The sequence below is a fragment of the Palaemon carinicauda genome, chromosome 31 (assembly GCF_036898095.1).
Source record: "Palaemon carinicauda isolate YSFRI2023 chromosome 31, ASM3689809v2, whole genome shotgun sequence".
Lineage (NCBI taxonomy): Eukaryota > Metazoa > Arthropoda > Malacostraca > Decapoda > Palaemonidae > Palaemon > Palaemon carinicauda.
In genome coordinates this window covers 6,442,180-6,461,930 of record NC_090755.1, presented here as the reverse complement: position 1 = coordinate 6,461,930, position 19,751 = coordinate 6,442,180, and the positions used below count along the sequence as shown (strand labels likewise).

General features: G+C 41.4%; 2 protein-coding genes across 3 annotated transcripts in view; one reads left to right on the top strand and one right to left on the bottom strand.

The window, feature by feature from the left end:
- Positions 1-2,578: 2,578 nt before the first annotated feature.
- LOC137624850 (antifreeze protein Maxi-like) lies at positions 2,579-7,633 on the bottom strand. 2 transcript variants are annotated; one of them, XM_068355800.1, is made up of 3 exons: positions 7,534-7,633; positions 3,414-3,451; positions 2,579-3,300 (listed from the first exon to the last, which is right to left on the bottom strand). In XM_068355800.1, exons 1-3 carry the CDS (start codon positions 7,541-7,543, stop codon positions 2,608-2,610), a joined length of 741 nt encoding a protein of 246 aa, XP_068211901.1. In that variant the 5' UTR covers positions 7,544-7,633; the 3' UTR covers positions 2,579-2,607. The 2 variants fall into 2 exon arrangements, with proteins under 2 accessions (XP_068211901.1, XP_068211900.1); XM_068355799.1 differs by lacking the exon at positions 7,534-7,633 and adding an exon at positions 3,609-3,726.
- Positions 7,634-10,951: 3,318 nt separating this feature from the next.
- LOC137624849 (zinc finger protein 345-like) overlaps positions 10,952-19,751 on the top strand; it is a 94,284-nt gene continuing 85,484 nt past the window's right edge. The window contains exon 1 of the mRNA XM_068355798.1: positions 10,952-11,075. Coding sequence (XP_068211899.1) covers positions 11,013-11,075 — 63 coding nt within the window. The 5' untranslated portion in view covers positions 10,952-11,012. The remainder of the gene's footprint in view (positions 11,076-19,751) is intronic.

The following is a 19,751-nucleotide window of genomic DNA, read 5'->3' as shown; positions in this document are numbered from 1 at the left end:
TTGGAACTTTTCCAATTTCCCTGATAGATCTAGAATACTCTAGATGTTTAATTTGGTCAAACATGTTACACTTGTCATTATATGACAAAAGAGAAGAATAACAATAGGTTAGACACAATAACAGGTGAAAAGTATTATTATTATTATTATTATTATTATTATTATTGTTGTTGTTGTTGTTGTTATTATTATTATTATTGTTGTTGTTGTTATTATTATTATTATTATTATTATTATTATTATTATTATTATTATTATTATTAGCTAAGCTACAACCCTAGTTGGAAAAGCAAGATGCTATAAGCCAAAGGGCTCCAACAGGGAAAAATAGCCCAAAGAAGAAAATAAATAGAAAATTGTACCGATGAAACAACTCTTTTGGAGTTATTTTCTCCCAAATGCAGAAATAGAAGAAATTGGGAAACTAGAAGCAGAGATCTGAAGTTGATTGGCATATACATTACTCTGTATATTACGAAATTAAAGTTGGTGTGGGGGCCAGATCAGGAGATTCAACAAATTTCTTGTAAAATGTTAGACAAAATGAAGTTAAGTTTACTGATAAATCCTCAAACAGTAATTCTCTACAAATAATCACGTATCAAATTATGAAGCTTCACTCTGTTGCTTCCAACACAAGTTATGAAGCTTGTGTATTAGAGCTTTATTGGGCTTTTGTTAGTTAATTTGAATCAGTCTAGACTATTATTCATCCTCAAGATCTGGGAAATTCCACCAAATGGTTCTAAAGGAAGTGATGAGGTATTTATGATCTCCTGTATGATCTCATGGGTCATTGTTGAAAATTAACCGAAAATTTTCTGGACATGACTCTACATACTATGTAAAAGCAACCATCCACAGAGGTTAGTTGATAAGGGAGTTTTGTAAAGGATTAAACCTGTATTGCTAGATGCTATTGCAGACTATTTATAAGCAATCAACCTCAGAGATTAGTTGATGATAGAGTTTCTGTTGAGACTAGACTACTAGACCTATCTTGCCAAGTGCCACACAGAGCACAGAGTACTGTCATGCTCTGGTACTTTCGCTCTAGTTGGTTTCTACTGTTAACCTGATTCTTTCTCTAGAAAATAAGATAGTGAAATATGAACATAATTCTACTTTTTCTGTTGTTTTATACTACCATTAAAATGTGAAACGATGTTTCTGCTAGTATCAGCAGAGATCTAAACCAAATCAGTTTTGCTCTACTTGAACAAAGGTAAGACTGCAGTGATCTGATGATCTTACTGCTTCCATCAGCTGTAATATTTACTCTGTATAGTCAACACTGTACTGATTCATTATGAACAGTTAATGATCTTCACGTTAATAATGCTTTCAAAACACAGAGTATTTTTGAAAGACTTCCTGCACCTCCAGGGACAATGGTATTTATGCCACTTGCATCAGACATCTTCTCCTACTGCTATAGTCATTGTTTTTATTGAGGCAGATTTGCACTGACTCGCAAGAGTGCCCTTTTAGCTCGGAAAAGTTTCCTAATAGCTGATTGGCCAGATGTATTTTTTTCTGAATACTTCCGACCAATCAGCTATCAGGAAACTTTCCCGAGCTAAAAGGGCATCCGTGCGAGTCGGTGCAAATCGGCCTCACTGAAAAAAATTGACTGTAGTTACTAGTTGATAATTTTTCTTTTAAGTGGATGTCCCCAGCCTCCCAGAATGGCCAAAGTGCCAGCTTCCATTTTCCCAACTATGAGCTGCTGAGTGGATGTCATCAGGATCTAAGGATGCCTAAACTGGCAGATTCAAATTTCCCAACTATCAGCTGTGATGGACTGTATTGTAGAAAATATTCCATTTTAAAATCTTGCTTAAACTTTATTGGTTAGTTCCAGATTATTCTTATATGTTTAACAGCCCATAATTACATAATTCTGTTAAGATAATATCTGTATCTAAAATAGATGTGCTTGGTGCAATTTGTACGGTATTAGGATCCCATTTTCAACAAAGTGCAATTTAATCAAAATTTCTAGTATCCAAAGACTTTAATGTTCTCTCTCAGGAATCATTCAGTTACCTTCTTGCCAGTTTTATTGATACAAGTGCGCTTAAGAGGCTAAATCTTATTAGAAATAATTATATAAAAGTGCTTTAATTTCCTCTCTTGGGGAAGGGGTGATTTTTGTTGATATTCATAAGTGTATACTATATTTTTATTGGTATGACCTAATTTACACATTTACACCTTGTGCTTTTGTCTCATGGGGACATCCTGTTCTGCAAAAGCTTCCTTTGCCAGAAAATTGCATTATTTTTTCTCAATATAGTTATTTGATCATTTTAATGAATTGTCAAGATTATATAAAAAAAAATTGTAAGTTACTTCACTCTGTTATATCAAGGAAAATTCTCCAGAGAAATTGTCATTATTTAAGGTTTATCTGACTTCATTAGATCAGAGAAAACCCCTGAAGCACAAATGAGCAATTTATTGTGGTAAATCAAAGAAGAAATTATAATATTAAGTCTTTATTATGTAGAATAATATCATCTGTACATCACCTCAGAGAGAATTTATGAGATGAGAGATAGTAATAAATCATCAGTTACGTAATACCCTCGCAAGCTTTGCCATTTAATGACCATATCCCCCATGTCCATAGCTGCCCTTGGCCTTGGAAATGGCCTTCGTTGCAGCTGCCTGCGCTTGTGCAGCAGCTCCTGCTGCATCTTCCAAGTCATTCAGGACTGTGTACTGCTGTTGGTTAAGGGCGTTTGCTGCCTGCTGTGCTTGCCATGCCATGGTTCGCTGGGCGCTCAAGAAGTTCTGTTGCTCAGCGTGGCTGTTGGAAGCCTGGTTAGCAAGAGCCCGACCCTCAGCCAAGATCTGGGCTACGTTGGCAGCCAATGTCTGGGCCATGGAGGCTGTTGTCTTGGCAGCTTGGTAGGCGATGTTAGCTTTGGAGGCCAGAGAGCCTTCGGCGAAGGCAGCAGCCTGCGCGCCTTGAGCAGCCTGTGTTACCTGAGCAGCCTGAGCTTTCTTGCCTGCAGCTGCGTACTGGGCAGTCTGTGCAGCAGCTGAGGCAGCAGCAGCGGCTGCTGCTGCAGCCCTTCCACCGGCAGCGTGGGCAGCACCTCCTAGTCCTGCTGCAGCAGCTGTGGCTTGAGCAGCAGCCTGATTAGCGATGTCAGAAGCACTGGGACCGTGTCCTCCGCTGTGGCCACCTCCAACCACAATGTAGCTTCCACCGCCTCCGTAGCCACCTCCATGGCCACCACCGTAGCCACCGCCACCTCCACCGTGTCCAATGGCGTATCCTCTCTTGTCCTAATATAAAAAAAGATCCTTTAATGACTTTAAAAGAAAATATGGAAGCGATATTTAAGTTATCATTATAAGCTGACTATTAATCTGCATTTCTACAGAACATTATTACTTACTCTGGTTGCTTCTTTCTCTTCGCCAGCTACCGCTGAACCTGATTATGAAACAAAAGATTAATAATCAAATAGTGTAATTAATATTCATAATTATCTCAGTTTTGCCTATACATTTGTAAATATGATTAAATTTCCCATGTGTGTTTGATTGGATGCATGTATACATTTCAATTTCAAACTCTTTGCTGAACCCACCAATGACTAAGCAGGCCAAGAGCAAGCGAGAATACATCTTTACTCGGTGATGTTCGAAGAGCAAATGATAAAAGCTTTCCAGCGGGCTCGGACTTTATAGCCGGGAGCCAAATGCCAGACACTATTGGAAGTCGACCTTGAACCCATTTCATTTCTTGGAGTAAGAGTGAGAGATAGTGATTGTTTTGCTATTTGGAATTACTATTTCTTGAAGACAAAATCCCGAATCTTGAGATGGTAAGAAGTATTACACCTTATTTTTAGTATTGTTCATTTCTTGAGTGTATAACTAAGGAAACTTTGATACCAAAATTAATCTTAAAATACGAAGAATCATTAAACATTAAATTAGTATTGTTCATTTTGTGGGTTTACTTAGGAAACTTTTATTCCATATCTTGAGATACTAAGAATCATTACACCTTAGTGTTAGGTATGATACTTTTTGTAAGTATAAGTAAGGAAACTTTGATTCCAAATCTTTACATACTAAGAACCATTACACCTTATTTCTAGTATTGTTATTTTTTTTTTTTTTATCATAGTTAGGGAAACTTTGAGATAAGGAATGTTATAACAGTACGGACTTCTGCAACTGGACTAAAGACTCTTGAAGTCAATATATTGATAATTTTATCTATCAATCATTTAGTGAAATATGAAAGACTGATAACAGATGGTTGCTACGCAACGTGTTATTTCAAAAGTGAGCCTAAGCCATATGACTTAACTCATACAGAGAAAACTATTATTCTTTTCCTTTTAAGCAAGGTATTTCATAATGCCTTTTCTATAAAAATTATTTTTCTCCATATTTGAGTTTGCAATATATAAAGGAAAAAAAATATCTTGGCTTTGAAAGCTTTATCTTTCGAATAGATATTGAAAGGTTTAAAGGCCGTTCATGAATGGCAGGGGCAAGGGACAGTGACATTGCCCTATGAAGCACGACAGTGCCTTAGAGGCTGACCATATATATGTACATATGATCAGCGCCCAAGAACCCTCTCCACCTAAGCTAGGATCAAGGAGAGTCAGGCAATGGCTGCTGATAACTCAGCAGATAGACCTATAGCCTCCCTCACAACCCATATCCTTAGCTCACAAGGATAGTGAGATTGCAGCGACCAAAGAAACTAACGAATCTGAACGGGACTCTAACTCCAGTCTGGCGTTCACCAGTCAGGGACGTTACCACATCGGCCACCACAACCATAATTCATCTATTACCATGAACTACCATCGAAAAAGAAAGATATAAAAATTCTTTGAAAATTCATCATCATCATCATCATTCTCTCCTCCTAGGTCTATTGACGCGAAGGTCTCGGTTAGATTTCGCCAGTCGTCTCTATCTTGAGCTTTTAAATCAATACTTCTCCATTCATCATCTCCTACTTCACGCTTCATAGTCCTCAGCCATGTAGGCCTGGGTCTTCCAACTCGTCTTGAAAATTACCTTTCCTTTATATTTCAAAGGTTTTAATCTTACTTGGTACTCAATATCTTGACGTATATTCTTAGCTGCATTCCAGTGACTGTTTAATTATCACCGGGCTATTTTCCCTATTGGAGCCCTTGGGCTAATAGCATCCTGCTTTTCCAAATAGGGTTGTCGCTTAGCTAGTAATAATTTACTGTTCCAGGTCGGTGTCAAAGACAATCGAATTCTTCTGGGCGATAAAAGAAAAAAAAAAAAAAAAAAAACATCGATCTAGCTTTTAGTTCTTTATCTTATATATGATGTTTCTAGATTGATTGATTGATTTAAAGACTGACCGATATATCAGCTTTAAATTAGATTTCAATTCAAGATTTTCTTTTCACAGGTTTAAAAGCCGTTCATGAATGCCAGAGGCAAGGAACAGTAACAGCGCCCTATCAAGCAGGACAATGCCCTATAGACTGATCATATATACATATGATCAGCGCCCAACCCCCTCTCCACCCAAGCTAGGACCAAGGAGGGCCAGGCAATGGCTGTTGATGATTCAGCAGATAGACCTAGAGGCTGCCTTAAACACCCCAATCCTTAGTTCACAAGGATGGTGAGGTAGCAGCGACCAAGGGAACTAATGAATTTGAGCGGGACTCGAACCCCAGTCTGACTTTCATCAGTCAGGGACGTTACCACATCAGCCACCACAACCTACTTTATTCTTTTTCTTATTTTCTTCTGAATGCACTAGCGATCTAAAGTTTGGTCGCATTAAGAACTTTTTTAAACAAACTTTCTCTCTTGTCATATAAATCAGTCAATCTATATTTACATATTTATGTGTTCATACTATATATATATATATATATATATATATATATATATATATATATATATACATATATATATATATATATATACCAGTTACTGTATATATTGTATATCTATATATGTATATATTTACAAGCACACGCATACATTTATATATATATATATATATATATATAAATGTGTGTGTGCGTGTAAATATACACACACACACACACACACACACACATATATATATATATATATATATATATATATATATATATATATATATATATATATATATATGTGTGTGTGTGTGTGTGTGTGCGTGTAAATATATATACACACACACACACACACACACACACACACACATATATATATATATATATATATATATATATATATATATATATATATATATATATAAGGGTTGCAGCAGCTATTGAAAAAGTCCATGCCTAGCGTTCTGCCAGACTCGGGTTCGAGACCCGCTCAAGCTCGACAGTTTCTTGTAGTGTCTGCAACCTCGCCATCCTTGTGAGGTAAAGAAGTTTATAGGTCTACCTGCTGAATCATCAGCAGCCATTGCCTAACCCTCCATGGCCCTAGCTTGGGTGAAGAGGAAGCTTGGGCGCTCATCATATTTATATGGTCAGTCTCTAGGAGTCTTGGGCATTGTCACTGTCCCTCGCCTCTGCCATTCATGAGTGACCTTTAAACCTTTGAACTTTTTGCCGGTGATGAATAGCTGTTATTGGGAATCACCCACGTGACATATTTTCACCCACACTGGAGCCCTTGGGTTTATAGCATCGTGCTCTTCCAACTAAGGTTGTAGCTTAGCAAGTAATAATAATAATAATAATAATAATAATAATAATAATAATAATAATAATAATAATAATGTTGGTCGAAAGTTAATTTCTGGTGTTATGGGAGACTGTTATCCTTTTGGTATTTTGATTTTTTTTCTGTGAAATGGAGTCATCATCCGACTCTAATATCTTTAAAATTATCTCTGTTAGTAATATTGATTATAAAAATTATTTAAAGAAAATGTATTTCATCAACGAATGCATGTAACATTATTGTCATTCCCTTCTTATGTTTTTCTCTCTCTATCTGATACGTGGTCTTGAGTCGTTCTTTTTTTTTCTCGTTTTGGCCATACTGGCATGAGTGAAACAAGTAGGAGAAGCCGAATGGGCATGCTTCCCCGTCCATTAAAGATATTTGTTTTGGGTCATTAGAGAAGACATTGACGTATCCCTTTTCAAAGAGAACCAGTCCTGGAGACCTGTGATCATGAATCAGTCTGGGAGATCTCTGATCTTGGACTCAGTCTGGAAGATCAAATTGTGGAACAGTGTACAACATTTTGAACTGAATAAAACTAGATAAGGATCACGTCTCTCTCTCTTACACGTCGAATGTCAAGTTCATTTTTTATGAATAACACAAATTTATGTCAGGAGGAAAAGAAAAATCCACCGTGACACTGGTACTCGATTCTGGTTATCTACTAGCTAAACTCTGCTAAAACTCAACGTCAAACTCATTAATTGTAAGCAATTTGAAAAATAATATCAGTCGCCATTCTGTTTCTCTAGTTCTCCATGAAATTAAGTTCGAACATAAACATTGCTTAAAAATATACATTCCCAATTTCCTTACAATGGTTCATTGAACGCTGTCCGACGAGGTAGTTTAGGAACAGGTAATTTCTTAGCGAGCCGTTTTCAGTATAAAAGCCACCTGCCGCGCCCTGTCTTGGTCTATCACGAAATTACAATAGAAGAGGAAAAAGACCATGGGCTCTGAGATATCCATTTCAGTGTTTAATCTCTACTGACTACAGTGGACGATGACGTAACCTGTAACTTTCGCTTGATTAATGCTGTTCAAACAATTGCATAAACAAAAGTCACCAGAAGCTTTTATTTCCTTCTTACAATACAAGAGTGATTCAGAGAAAGTCCTGAAAATGGCCATTCGGTTGACAATGCTTCTTTACAGTTATTCTGCTGGGTGAAAAAATGCTCTCGGTGCAGTTTTGCGTTCGGTTTTGTGAAACAAACAAGGTCGGCTAGTGTTCGATCTTTCAGTTACTTGACCTGGATTTAGTCTTTAGATGAGAAAGTGAAAGAAAGAGAAAGAAGAGAGAATTCATCATGACGTCTGAGTAAACCTTGAAAACACGAGATGAAAAGAAATATCATATATTGATCAGGTCATAATAATATGCTGTCAAGTTGAAGCAAAATTGAGAGTAGGCCTAAACCAGGATACGGATAAGCTGGTAAATCCATCAGGTTTATACATTCATCTAGAATTGTTGGAAGTAAATGACATAATACTTTATCAAAATGCAACATACATTGGTTATACTAGTGAGAATGTTTTCTGCATTCTGTCGCATTCACATACTTTTTTTCCCTGTTACATTTTTATGTCTGTAGTTACAATGCAGCACTTCATTTCATGAGAGAAATCTGGGTGCGGAGTTTTATTTAGAGTGACGGTAGACTATGAATCGACTAAGAAATTTCTGTTTAAAAGAAATAAATTGTCTTCCCTGCGACACTGAAAAGAAAATGTAAATGTTGCAGTATGCAGGAGAGAGAGAGAGAGAGAGAGAGAGAGAGAGAGAGAGAGAGAGAGAGAGAGGAGACACAATCCGAATCACAGATAAACATCGTTTTTGCTTGACAAGGATTATGGTCTTTACAGGTAATCTATCTCCCCTATATAATAAAGAACAAGTGTTTGACTATACACACACACACACACACACACACACACACACACACACACACATATATATATATATATATATATATATATATATATATATATATATATATATATATATATATATATATATATATATATATATATATTATGAGAGAGAGAGAGAGAGAGAGAGAGAGAGAGAGAGAGAGAGAGAGAGAGAGAGAGAGAGAGAGAGAGAGAGTTTTCAACTTTTAAATTGACTTTTTGTTCAGAAGTATCTGGTTTTAATGTAGGCATGTTGAAAGCTCTTTCTAACGAGACTAATTTATCTGTGAGGTTATAAAGGCGGCTAGTAAAAGTGAGTTGGGACGGTAAGTCCCAACCATATAGGGACGTTATCAATGGCTCCAGAGAAATAACAACACACAGAGTTACTGCTTAATTCATTCTTCGACTGGTGCATCATGGTGGAAACTCCTGTTCAGTACAATTTTCACACCATTAGTCACTCCATACAGCCATACAGAGGGCTATTAATGGTATCATATTTGCAATTTGAATAGCTGTTAATATTGTTTGTTTTGGTTATTATATGATCAATATAATTCCTAATAGTTGGGTAAAACAAATGAAAAATGACACTATATGAAAATAGCAGGATTGGATCCTTCTCACTGGTTACGGTTCATTTCCCCTTTGCCTAAACTTACACCAAATAGTCTGGCTTATTCTTTACATATTCTCCTTGGTCCTCATACCTGACAACACTGAGATTACCAAACAATTCTTCTCCCAATGGGTTAACTATTGCCCTGTAATTGTTCAGTAACTACTAACCTCTTGATAAGGGTAGAAGAGACTCTAGCTATGGCAAGCACCTCTCTAGGAGGACTCTCCAAAACCAAACCATTGTTCCATATTCTCGGGTAGTACCATAGCCTCGGTACCATGGTCTTCTACTGTCTTAGGTTAGAGTTCTTTTATTTGAGAGTATTGTGCGAGGCGCCGGTAGGGTGATAATTGAGAGGCGAGGTGAATGCAACTAAACTTTATTAAACAATCATCGAGTTCATATACAGCGACTTGCGAGCAAGAACGTCATAAAAATTCGAACATAATTGAACATGTGCTAGCATGATAACACAGGTTGGTCTATTAACAGTGCAGGGAAGAGCGAGTGATAATATAAAAAAAGGAAAACCTTTACAGTATACGAACGTGTATGATACATGTGAATTACAGTAGGCCTACATTTGGTCACACTATTCTATCTAAGTCCTTATTTCATTTCCTCACTGGGCTATTTTTACTGTTGGAATCCTTGGGCTTGAAGCATCTTGCTTTTTCCAGTCAGGGACGGATAAACATGTTTTAATTTGTTACCGAAAATGTATTTTAAAATTTGTATTATTTAGTGTCTATTACTTCAGGTTTGTTTCGTATGGAAATATTCATTTGTTAATAGAGTTTTATATTTCTTATATCTTTGTCTTATTTTACATATGCTATTTCTATCAGTTAAATGACATTTAAGGTTTATAATAATAATAATGATAATAATAATAATAATAATAATAATAATAATAATAATAATAATAATAATAATAATAATAATAGTCGGGCGCTCTCTCATACATTGCCTACAAACATACACACACACACACACACACACACACACACACATGCATGCACGCTCTCTCTCTCTCTCTCTCTCTCTCTCTCTCTCTCTCTCTCTCTCTCTCTCTCTCTCTCTCTCTCTCTCTCACACACACACACACACACACACACACACACACATATATATATATATATATATATATATATATATATATATATATATATATATATATATATATATATATATATATATATATATATATATATATATATCCACTTGCCCTTTATCATATAGGTGTAATGGCTGTAGTAACAGCCCAACACTAGTCCAATACGCTATTAGTAAGTGTTTCATGTAATTACGTCACGTACGTCACACGCATATAGTGCAATTATTTGACTAATAAAGGCACAGAAATTCTGAACATCATTTTTTTTTAAAATCTAATAAACTGTGTCTGTCATATATTTCAGGCAATTTGTTAATATTCTAACATGATAAATGACAAAAAACTTTTGCACTTCAGCGTTAATTCATTTCATACCAAAACATGCAAAGAAAGAAGTTGAAATTACATTTTAGCATCATGGAATGTTATAAAATTTGTATGAGATATTTTATGTCATACACTATTTTATACAGGACGTGAGCATATATCATAAAGTGTGTAATCATTGTTTATGAAGTGAATAAAATACCAAAAAACTTTGGCTCTTCGACGTTTTGTCCTCACGACGTAAACTCATTTCATACCAAAACATGCAAGGAAAGAGGGAGGAAGTCGAAATTATATTTTAGAATCATGGGAAGTGTTAAACATTTTGTTCACGAGACATTTTCTGTCATACAGGATTTTATACAAGAGGTGAGTATATCTTCTAAAGTGTTTAAGCATTATTTATAACTTGATTGAAAGGCCATGAGCATTGGTAAGAGTTTGGGCTGCTTGTCCAACTCCATTTCCCCCGAGGTTGTAATCACAGATTTCCCATTCTTAAGAAAAGTTATTTTGCTGTGACTTTCTGCATGAACGACTGCATTCACAATGCAGGATGCAATGCTCTGTTTGTTTAAAACTATTGGGTGGTTTACCTACTAAAAGCTCTTATATCCTTAAGCAAGACATGGCCTATTAAAGGTTTAAAGGCCGCTCATGAATGGCAAAGGCAAGGGACAGTGACATTGCATTTTCTACGTCCAAGCCCCCTCTCTACCCATGCTAGGATCAAGGAGGGCGAGGCAATGGCTGCTGATGACTCGGCAGATAGACCTATAGGCTCCCCCAGTCCTTATCTCAAAGGAACTAATGAGTTTGAGCAGGACTCGAACCCCAGTCTAGCGTTCACCAGTCAGGGCCATTACTGCATCGGCCACCACAACATATTTTAGTGAAATGAAAAGTTTCATTATAGAACAATGCAATAGAACAATTTAATAGATCTTTGCAAATACACAATTCTGAATCCCATATACTACTGGTGGAAACCTCTAGGGGTGCATGTATGATACCGGCCACTGTGATGACGACCATGCCTCAAAACTTCCTTACCTTGATAGGAGTGAAACGGGTTATGTATTAAACACACGGTAAGCTAAGAATATGGCAGTGTAAGGGGGGGTTGCAGGGTGGCATTACCCCTCCCTGATTGCTAAGTAGGTAAGGTTAGGTGGTTTTATTGTGTAGAGGTTTTGCAGAGTAAGGGCCACAGTTTTGGTAGTACAGCGGCCACATCTTACAAACGACTAGAAAATGGAAGGAAATTTTCCATTTTCTATGCACATGAGAGAACCGGCCACTGATATACAAAGGCTCCAATCTCTAGTAATGAAATTACAGATTTTAATGAAAGTTTCCATTCTGCTACTTTTTGTCATCTTAGCTCTGCTACTGGAGCCTCTTACCACCTGGTAGGTCACTAAAAAATTTGGTATGTGGTACTTCTGTTGTAAGTTACTGCTGAACTTGGTAATGGGTCCAACTCTTTATATTGTAAACTTCTTCGTTATTTGTTTTCATTATTGGAATATAGAATGTAATGACAGATCTTATTTTATTTACCATGTTAATAATGAAAGGTTAGGGTTTAAACATGTGTATGATATATTTAGTCTGGTAATGGAAAATAGAAGCCAAGTCATATCCGAACAGAGGCTGGAGCACGAAGCTACAACTCGCTTCTTTTGAATTTGTATAACTGAACTAAAAGATAAATTAGGTAAATGAAAAGACACCAAAATACTATCACACGGGGCTAATGCGTAGTGAAACCTGTACTGCATGCCAGAACATAGGAATAATGGGATAGTTAAATCATGAGCAAAGTGAGCTACGGCAGAGGAAAAACAAACTGAACCAAGTGATAGATTAAATAAATTAATGCTGGAATACTAGCCCACAAGTCTAACTTGCGTAGCGAAACATGTTCCGCTGACCAGGACATAGGAAGAATAGGATAGCTTTTTTTTTTTTTTTTTTTTTTTTTGTGAAATGAGCTATGGCAGAACAAACTGTGAATAATTATTGTTAATTTGGCATACCAACTTACAGGTGAATACATTTAATAAAGTAAGGTATTTGTAGTATGATGAACACGGGTATAAACAACTCCATAAAAGATGGGATTGAAAAATTACATTTTCTATACGTCCTAAAGTCTTGGCAAACAAAAGCTCCAGTGTTTTGGTCTTTTCATTACTATTAAAACTATAATAGTAAGGGTATGAGGCACAGGTTAGGTTAGGTGAGAAACCTGAGGAACAAAAGATCCCTTTCAGTCACTGTGGTAAAAGGCTACCACTCGGCCTTCAGCCAAGTCTTCAAATTGAAAAGCCTTACCTCTCCTCTTCGTGGGAACTTTCAGCTCTCATTCAAAGTTTCAAGCAGTCTTGTCGTCCTCGAGAACTTGAACCTCCTGCCTGGGATGTGACTAAGGTTCTCAGGGCCTTAAGGAAAGCCCCTATGAAGCCGTACATAAATCTTTAGACAGGCACCTTACTTTAATGACCGTCTCACTACTTTCATTAGTTTTAGCCAATAGAGTAAGCATACTACATGATCTATCTTGTCTTATGTCACATACTAGAGGGTGGAAAGAACTACCACTGCCTTTTGTTCCCGAATTTGTTGCGAAAACCTAGAATTCAGTTGAAAACGATGTCAGATTGGACTCTTTCACGATCTTGTCTCTCAAAGAGTTAACTGATGACCCTGATTACATTTTACTCAGTCTCATGAGAGTATTTTGAAAATATCTGAAGAAAAAACAGCGTATCTTAGGCCTGAAATTTCCAATTTGCTTGTGAGCATGGGTCGCTCCAAAAAGAAAGTACTGTACTGTATCCAAAAACAATTTCATTTTGGTTGAGAGAAACAGTCAGGAGAGCATATAATTCCTCAGGGTAAGCATCTCCAGGTGCCCCCCCCCCCCCCCCTCGAGCACATGATATCCTAGTGTTCCACAAAAATCAATCTGTTGCACAGTTCCATCCTATTCGTATTACTAGGCATGCGGTTAATTCTAATAGTCGGGCCTTCTACATCATGAGGCTCAATACTACACAGTATTCTAGAAGTTTTATTCCAGTTCTGACCAAGTTGCAGAATAATCTTCTTAGTCGGGTAGTTGAATCAGTAGATCTTCAAAAGTTCAGAGTTTCAGCGAATGTTTTTATGATGACCAGGCTGACATAAGTCTTTTTGTAGTTACAGTATACAGTATATGAATTATCTATTTTAATGTTGTTGATGTTTTTCAAAATATTTTATTTTAATTTTTCATTACTTCTTATATCGTATTTATTTCCTTGTTTCTTTTCCTCACTGGGCAATTTTTCACTCTTGGAGCCCTTGGGTTTATAGCATCTTGGTTTTTCCAACTAGGGTTGTAGCTTGGCTAGTAATAGTAATAATAATAACTGGTGTAGGGAATGGGCAAACCACTTTTATGGACCATTGTACACCCAGGTCTCTGGACACTTTCTCTATAGGCCCTATTGTAGGAGTACAACGAATAATTTAACCTTACGCTCGTATGGGACATGTAACTTTTATCAAAGGTACAAGTTATTTTCTGCATTATAGGGGTATGTAATGGGTATCAAGGTGAATGATGATCACAGTTGGACGTGAAGCTTTCACTTGGGATACACCCTAATGCAAATAAGAATGCCTTATTTGTTCCATAACCGAAGTACAAACCACGCTATTTATATGGGGTATTACTTTCGGCGTAGCTGAAATGGCGAGCCATTAGATTTTAACGAGGGTTAACTACCCTTTCGCTAGCTAGCGAGGGGGTAGGGGAGAGGTAGCTAGCTACCCCTCCCCCCTCACACATCGGTGAACTGATTCTCTTCGCTTTTGGCTCGGACGGTGGGCAGACTTCTCTGTCCCGTCCTCGCGTGGCAGCCATTAATGTTTTGTCGTTACTTAATTACTTACTTTTCTTATACTTAATATATATGTAAACATTCTTATGTTTATGTATATATTTGAGTACAGAAATACAGTAAGTTTCCTTTTCAGTGTTTGTGCTGTGTGTGTGTAGTGTACGACAACTTCTCCGTGTGGTTTCAGGCCCCCACGGTGACATTTCATGGGTAGCGATCTCTCCCTTGGTCCTTCGGTCCTCCCTTCGGCAGGCGCCGTGGGGAATCGTCATCCTCGGACTTTGTTTATTATTCTGTTTTCTCCGCTGTTCCTCCTTCCCTATGGGGAACTTGGACTTTCAGCGTAGGGAACATGGGAGTTTAGTTTGACTACAGTCTCTCTCTCTCTCTCGAGGTCGTTCACCCTTTTATTACTATTACATATTACGGTAGCTTCCTTCCCGTTGCGGGTTGAGTTGCTTCTCCGTTTATTTGGTCTCAATTACTTTAATGAAATATAATTGTATTTGTTAACTTTTCAGCCTCTGTGTAGAACGCTTCCCTTCGGGGTTCATTCGTTCTTCTATTAGTGAACATTCTTAGATGAATTACATAATTATAATTGTTATAATTGTTATAATTCTGTTTTTATTACTGTTCTCCACCTTCCCCCCTTCCCGTGAGTGTCAGTGGGGGAGGAGGGCGCATTCCTGTTGCGTAATTCTTATGTTCTTTTCCCTCGGGGTTCTTCTTCGGAGTTCCCCGGGGGGAATGAATGTTAACTAATTATTTATTTTATTTTCACAGTTAACTATCTAGTTTTTCGTTTGCCTAATGTGCCAACGAAGCAGAGCTCTCCTATTTGGGCCTGGGGAGTCTACTGTTGCTGCCTCCTCCCTAGGACTTCGTCATGGGCGTGTTCCCTTCTCCTTGAAGTTCTCCCGTGACAACTGTCAGCCCCTTAGTTCATTTAGAATGCTCAGGAGGTTCGCCTCCATGGGTGGGTAACTTCCCTTCCGAGGGAGGTTCCCTTCCCAGGTATGAGTTTTTTTCCCCTTCAGGGGGGGAACTTCTCTTACCTTAATAATTCCTGGTTGGTTTTTCCTGGTCCTCGGGCGGTTATGCTCTTGGTGCTGAGCGACCGCTTTTGTAACCATGCTCAAGGGGTTGAGCGGTTGCAAGGCCGGACCTTGGATTCGTGCGATTATGCTCTTGGTGCTGAGTGGTCGCACTTGCAGCTACGCTCAAGGGGCTGAGCAGCTGCAAGGACTCCTCTTTGGAGGACTCCCCTGTTGTTGTTGCTGATGTTGCTGAAGGGTCAGTTCCCCCCTCCGAACATCCTTCGAGGGGGCAGCTGAGTCCAACAGTTTCTCCTGCGAGTGTGTCTCCCCCTCGGGGGAGCTCACTAACAGAGACTCCTCTTCGGAGGACTGGTGATGGTGCTCCTGTCCGTGGTCGTCTTCATCTTCAGCCGCAGAGGATCCTCCTTGACGAGAGCAGACGGTTGCAGCTGCTTCGCTAGACCTTTCGGCAGATCGTTCGCGGTCTCTGACACCTGCCAGACCTTCTTGTCTTCCATCTCCGTTCCTGGACGCAGATGCGCTGTGGGCGCCACTCCACCCCGTTTTCCAACGGGCACTAGTCTCTTCGGGGCAAAGGGCTTATCTCACAATGTGAGTAAGTCCCTTTAGTGCCAGGTTTTACCTGTGCAACCTCGTTCTCCTGCGCGCTTGCGTGCAGTAGTCCACAAATACACTCTCCTGCTGTGGACCAGTCTTCTGCTGAATCAACACTCCAGCGATCTCCTGTAGCTGAGTCTCGCCGTAGATCTCCTGATCGCCAACTCTTCTGGGACCTTCTGTGCGGCTACGCGCCTTGTGCACCAACGGTCTCCTGAACGCCCACGATCGCCTGCTCGCCAGCGCACATCTGATCGCCCTTTTCTGATGTGCGCAATGCGCGCCAACGTTCGCCCTCGCGCCCACGATGTCCGGATCTGGGCGCAAGCAGGGAGATTATTTCTTTGCTGAACTCCACGTTCACCTGCTCGCCAGCGCACATCTGCGCTGCCTTTCCTGATGTGCGCAATGCGCGCCAACGTTCGCCCACGCGCCCATGATCTCCGGATCTGGGCGCAGGCAAGGAGTTTATTCCTTCGCCTCCTCGCCGACGATCTCTCTGGTTCTGCACTCTCGCTGATATCTTCTGGCCACGCAACTACGCGCCTACTATCTCTCGGATCCTGCCTCGTCGCGCGCAGTTCAAGAAATTCCTACGCTAGCGCACAGGCGCTCGCAGGTTCTTCTGGACTTGCAGCGCCCTTCTGGAGTTTTGCGCCAAGCACGCCCATGCGCAGTTCCAGTTCCAGCGCTCACACGCTCGCCAACGCGCTAGCACGCTTCCACATCACACCGCGCCGCCCAGGAGGCACCTAAGCTAGTGCACGGGAGCTCACAGGCACCCCTGGGCTCTCCTTGCGCGCCAGCGATCTCCTAAGCGCCCGCGCGATTCTTCGCCTGCGTGCAAGCGTTTTCAACGCGCCAACGCTTCAATCGTCGTAGGTTTCCTACGCGCCCACGCGTTACCTCTACTGTACACGATCGGCCGCTACACGCCAACGCGCCATCGCTTGCTAACGCGCCTTCGCCCGCCTACGAGCTATCCCCCGCCTACGAGCCATCGCTTTCCAAGACGCGCCATCGCTCGTCAATGTGCCAACGGTCTCCCGGCTGCCTGCGCTCGCCCTTACGACCACGCGCCTACTCGCCCGCGCACATGCGCACCCATGTTCGCCCGTGCGCGAACCAACGATTTGCCACCGCGATTTCGTCCGCGATTCCCGTCGGGTTTCGCAACACGGGCAACCTGGCGAGTCTTCTGGAGCGCGTACTTCCAGATCATTGTCGGCACGATCTCTCACCTGTAGACGCAAAGCAGCGCACGTGCAGGAGCAGGAAGAAGCTTCGGAGAGGTCTGGACAACATTCTTCTCCTTCTTTTCAGGCAAGCCCCATCATCTCTACTCCTCAGGATCACCTGATCCCCTTCCCTCCTGCGGGTCGCTGACACTGCGTCTGTCAGCCGTCAGCAGAGGAGGTACTTCGAGATTATGGGGAAGCCTGGTTTAGCTCTGCCTCTCCACCATTCCGTGGAAGGGATTCCAGGGGAATTTCTCTCGAGAAATTCTCCGCTCGGCAGGGGACTTTCTCGGCTTCGGAGATCTTGAGCCAGATGAAGGCCGCAGAGTGTGCCATGCAGGCCACTTCGTGGCTGGTCATCTGGCTTGGATCTCCAGGCATCCTGTTGTTATCCGAGGACTTATCCAAGGGAAACACTAGGAAGACCATGGAAACTTTCCTCCTTTCGGGCACGAACACATTCGTTTTGCGGCTCACCAAGTTTCGAACTTGTGGGCAAACTCGATGTTGGAGCATTGAGATGCAGTGACCTAGAGGTTCTTCTCGAAAGTCTCAACCGTGGATATCGGCAAGCTCAGACACTCTTCCATCCTTGGAAAGAGCTTGTTTGAGCCCAAGGACGTGGTACGGTCAGCTGAGAGGTAGAGGAAATCGGATCTCGATTTGCCCCTCCAAAGGTGGTTACATCCGGACCCTACAAGCCTCCAGCGCCTCAACAACAACAGCCGCGTCGGCCTAGGACATCGGAGCCGGCTCCGACGGCAAAGACAAGGTGTCTAAACAACAGCCCCCTCCTGTCAGGGACAAGAAGGACACGAAGTCCTTCTGGGGAGGCAATAATCCTAGAGGGAGCGGCCGAGGCCGCAGACGCTAGGATTGGCACCCCCCTGCCCCCAGTGGGGAATACCTAAAGTTGAATGTTCAGGTGGCAGCAACTCGTGACCGATTCCTGCACGATCTCTGTGATCAGCCAAGGATATCGCGTTCCATTCATGACATCTCTACCTCCCCTGACAGCGAATCCAGTGCGCTGAGCCCCTATGCCATGGGTTCGGCAAAGGGGCTAGCCCTTCGGGCAGAATTCAAGACCATACTCTAGAAGAGGCTCTCCATAAGGTCGTCGACGGCTCCCCCCGGCTTCTTCAGTCGACTTTTTCTTGTAAAGAATGCATCTGAAGGCTGGAGACCCGTCATCAGCTCTGAACAAGTTTGTCGAACAAACTTCGTTCAGCGTGAAACAGCAGAGTCGTTCAGACTCTCAGTGAGACCACAAGTCTTCAGGTGCACACTGGATCTGAAGGACGGGTACTTCCAGATCCCAATCCATCCGTCTTCCAGGAAGTACTTGAAATTCAGCCTAGACAACAAGGGCTACCAGTTCAAGGTGCTGTGTTTCGATCTCTCCACAGCACAGCAGGTGTTCACCAGATTGTTCACCCTGATATCTTCGTGGCCACACAGGATCGGCATCCGTCCCCTTCGCTATCTGAGCAGAGCCTCGCAGATAATGAGTGCCGAGTGGTCTTGGGGATCCCTAGTAGCCAACAAAGTCCTGACTTTGTGGTCCTGTTCGCGACAGCCTTCAGGTTCAAGCTGCCGCTGTACTACTTCCCCAAGGCACTCTGGCAAGATGCCTTCCTACAACGGTGGGACAACATCGACGTCTACGCCTTCCCACCGTTCTGTCTGGTGAGAAGAGTGCTCAACAAGACCAGATTATCGGTCAGCCTATCGATGACTCTGATAGCTCCGGTACGGCATCATGCAGAGTGGTTCCCGGACCTTCTGCATCCCCTGACGGGACTCCCGAGAGAGGTTCCCCCTCGACACGAGCTACTCGAGCAACCACACTGCAACATCTGCCACAGAGCCGTAGCATCACTTCGGCTTCATGCCTGGAGACTATCCAGCATTCCCTCAAAGAAGAAGAGTTCCGCAACAAGTTGCGGAGCGGATGTCTCGACACCTGTGAAAGTCATCCGCAGGGGTCTACCGGGCCAAGTGGAGAGTCTTCTGTGGTTGGTGTCGTGGGAGAGGTATCTCTCCCCTTGATGCCGCTATTCCAGCAATAGCGGAATTATTGTATACCTGCGGGAGGGAATGCGCCTTTCGCTCTCGGCGGTGAAAACCTATTGCTCAGCCTTAGCCTCGCCTGCAGGCTGAAGGAATAGACATTCCCTCCTCGCTGGTTCTTACTTCGCTCATTCGAAGCTACGAACTTACCTGCCCCCAGTCGGAAGTGAGACCTCCTCCATG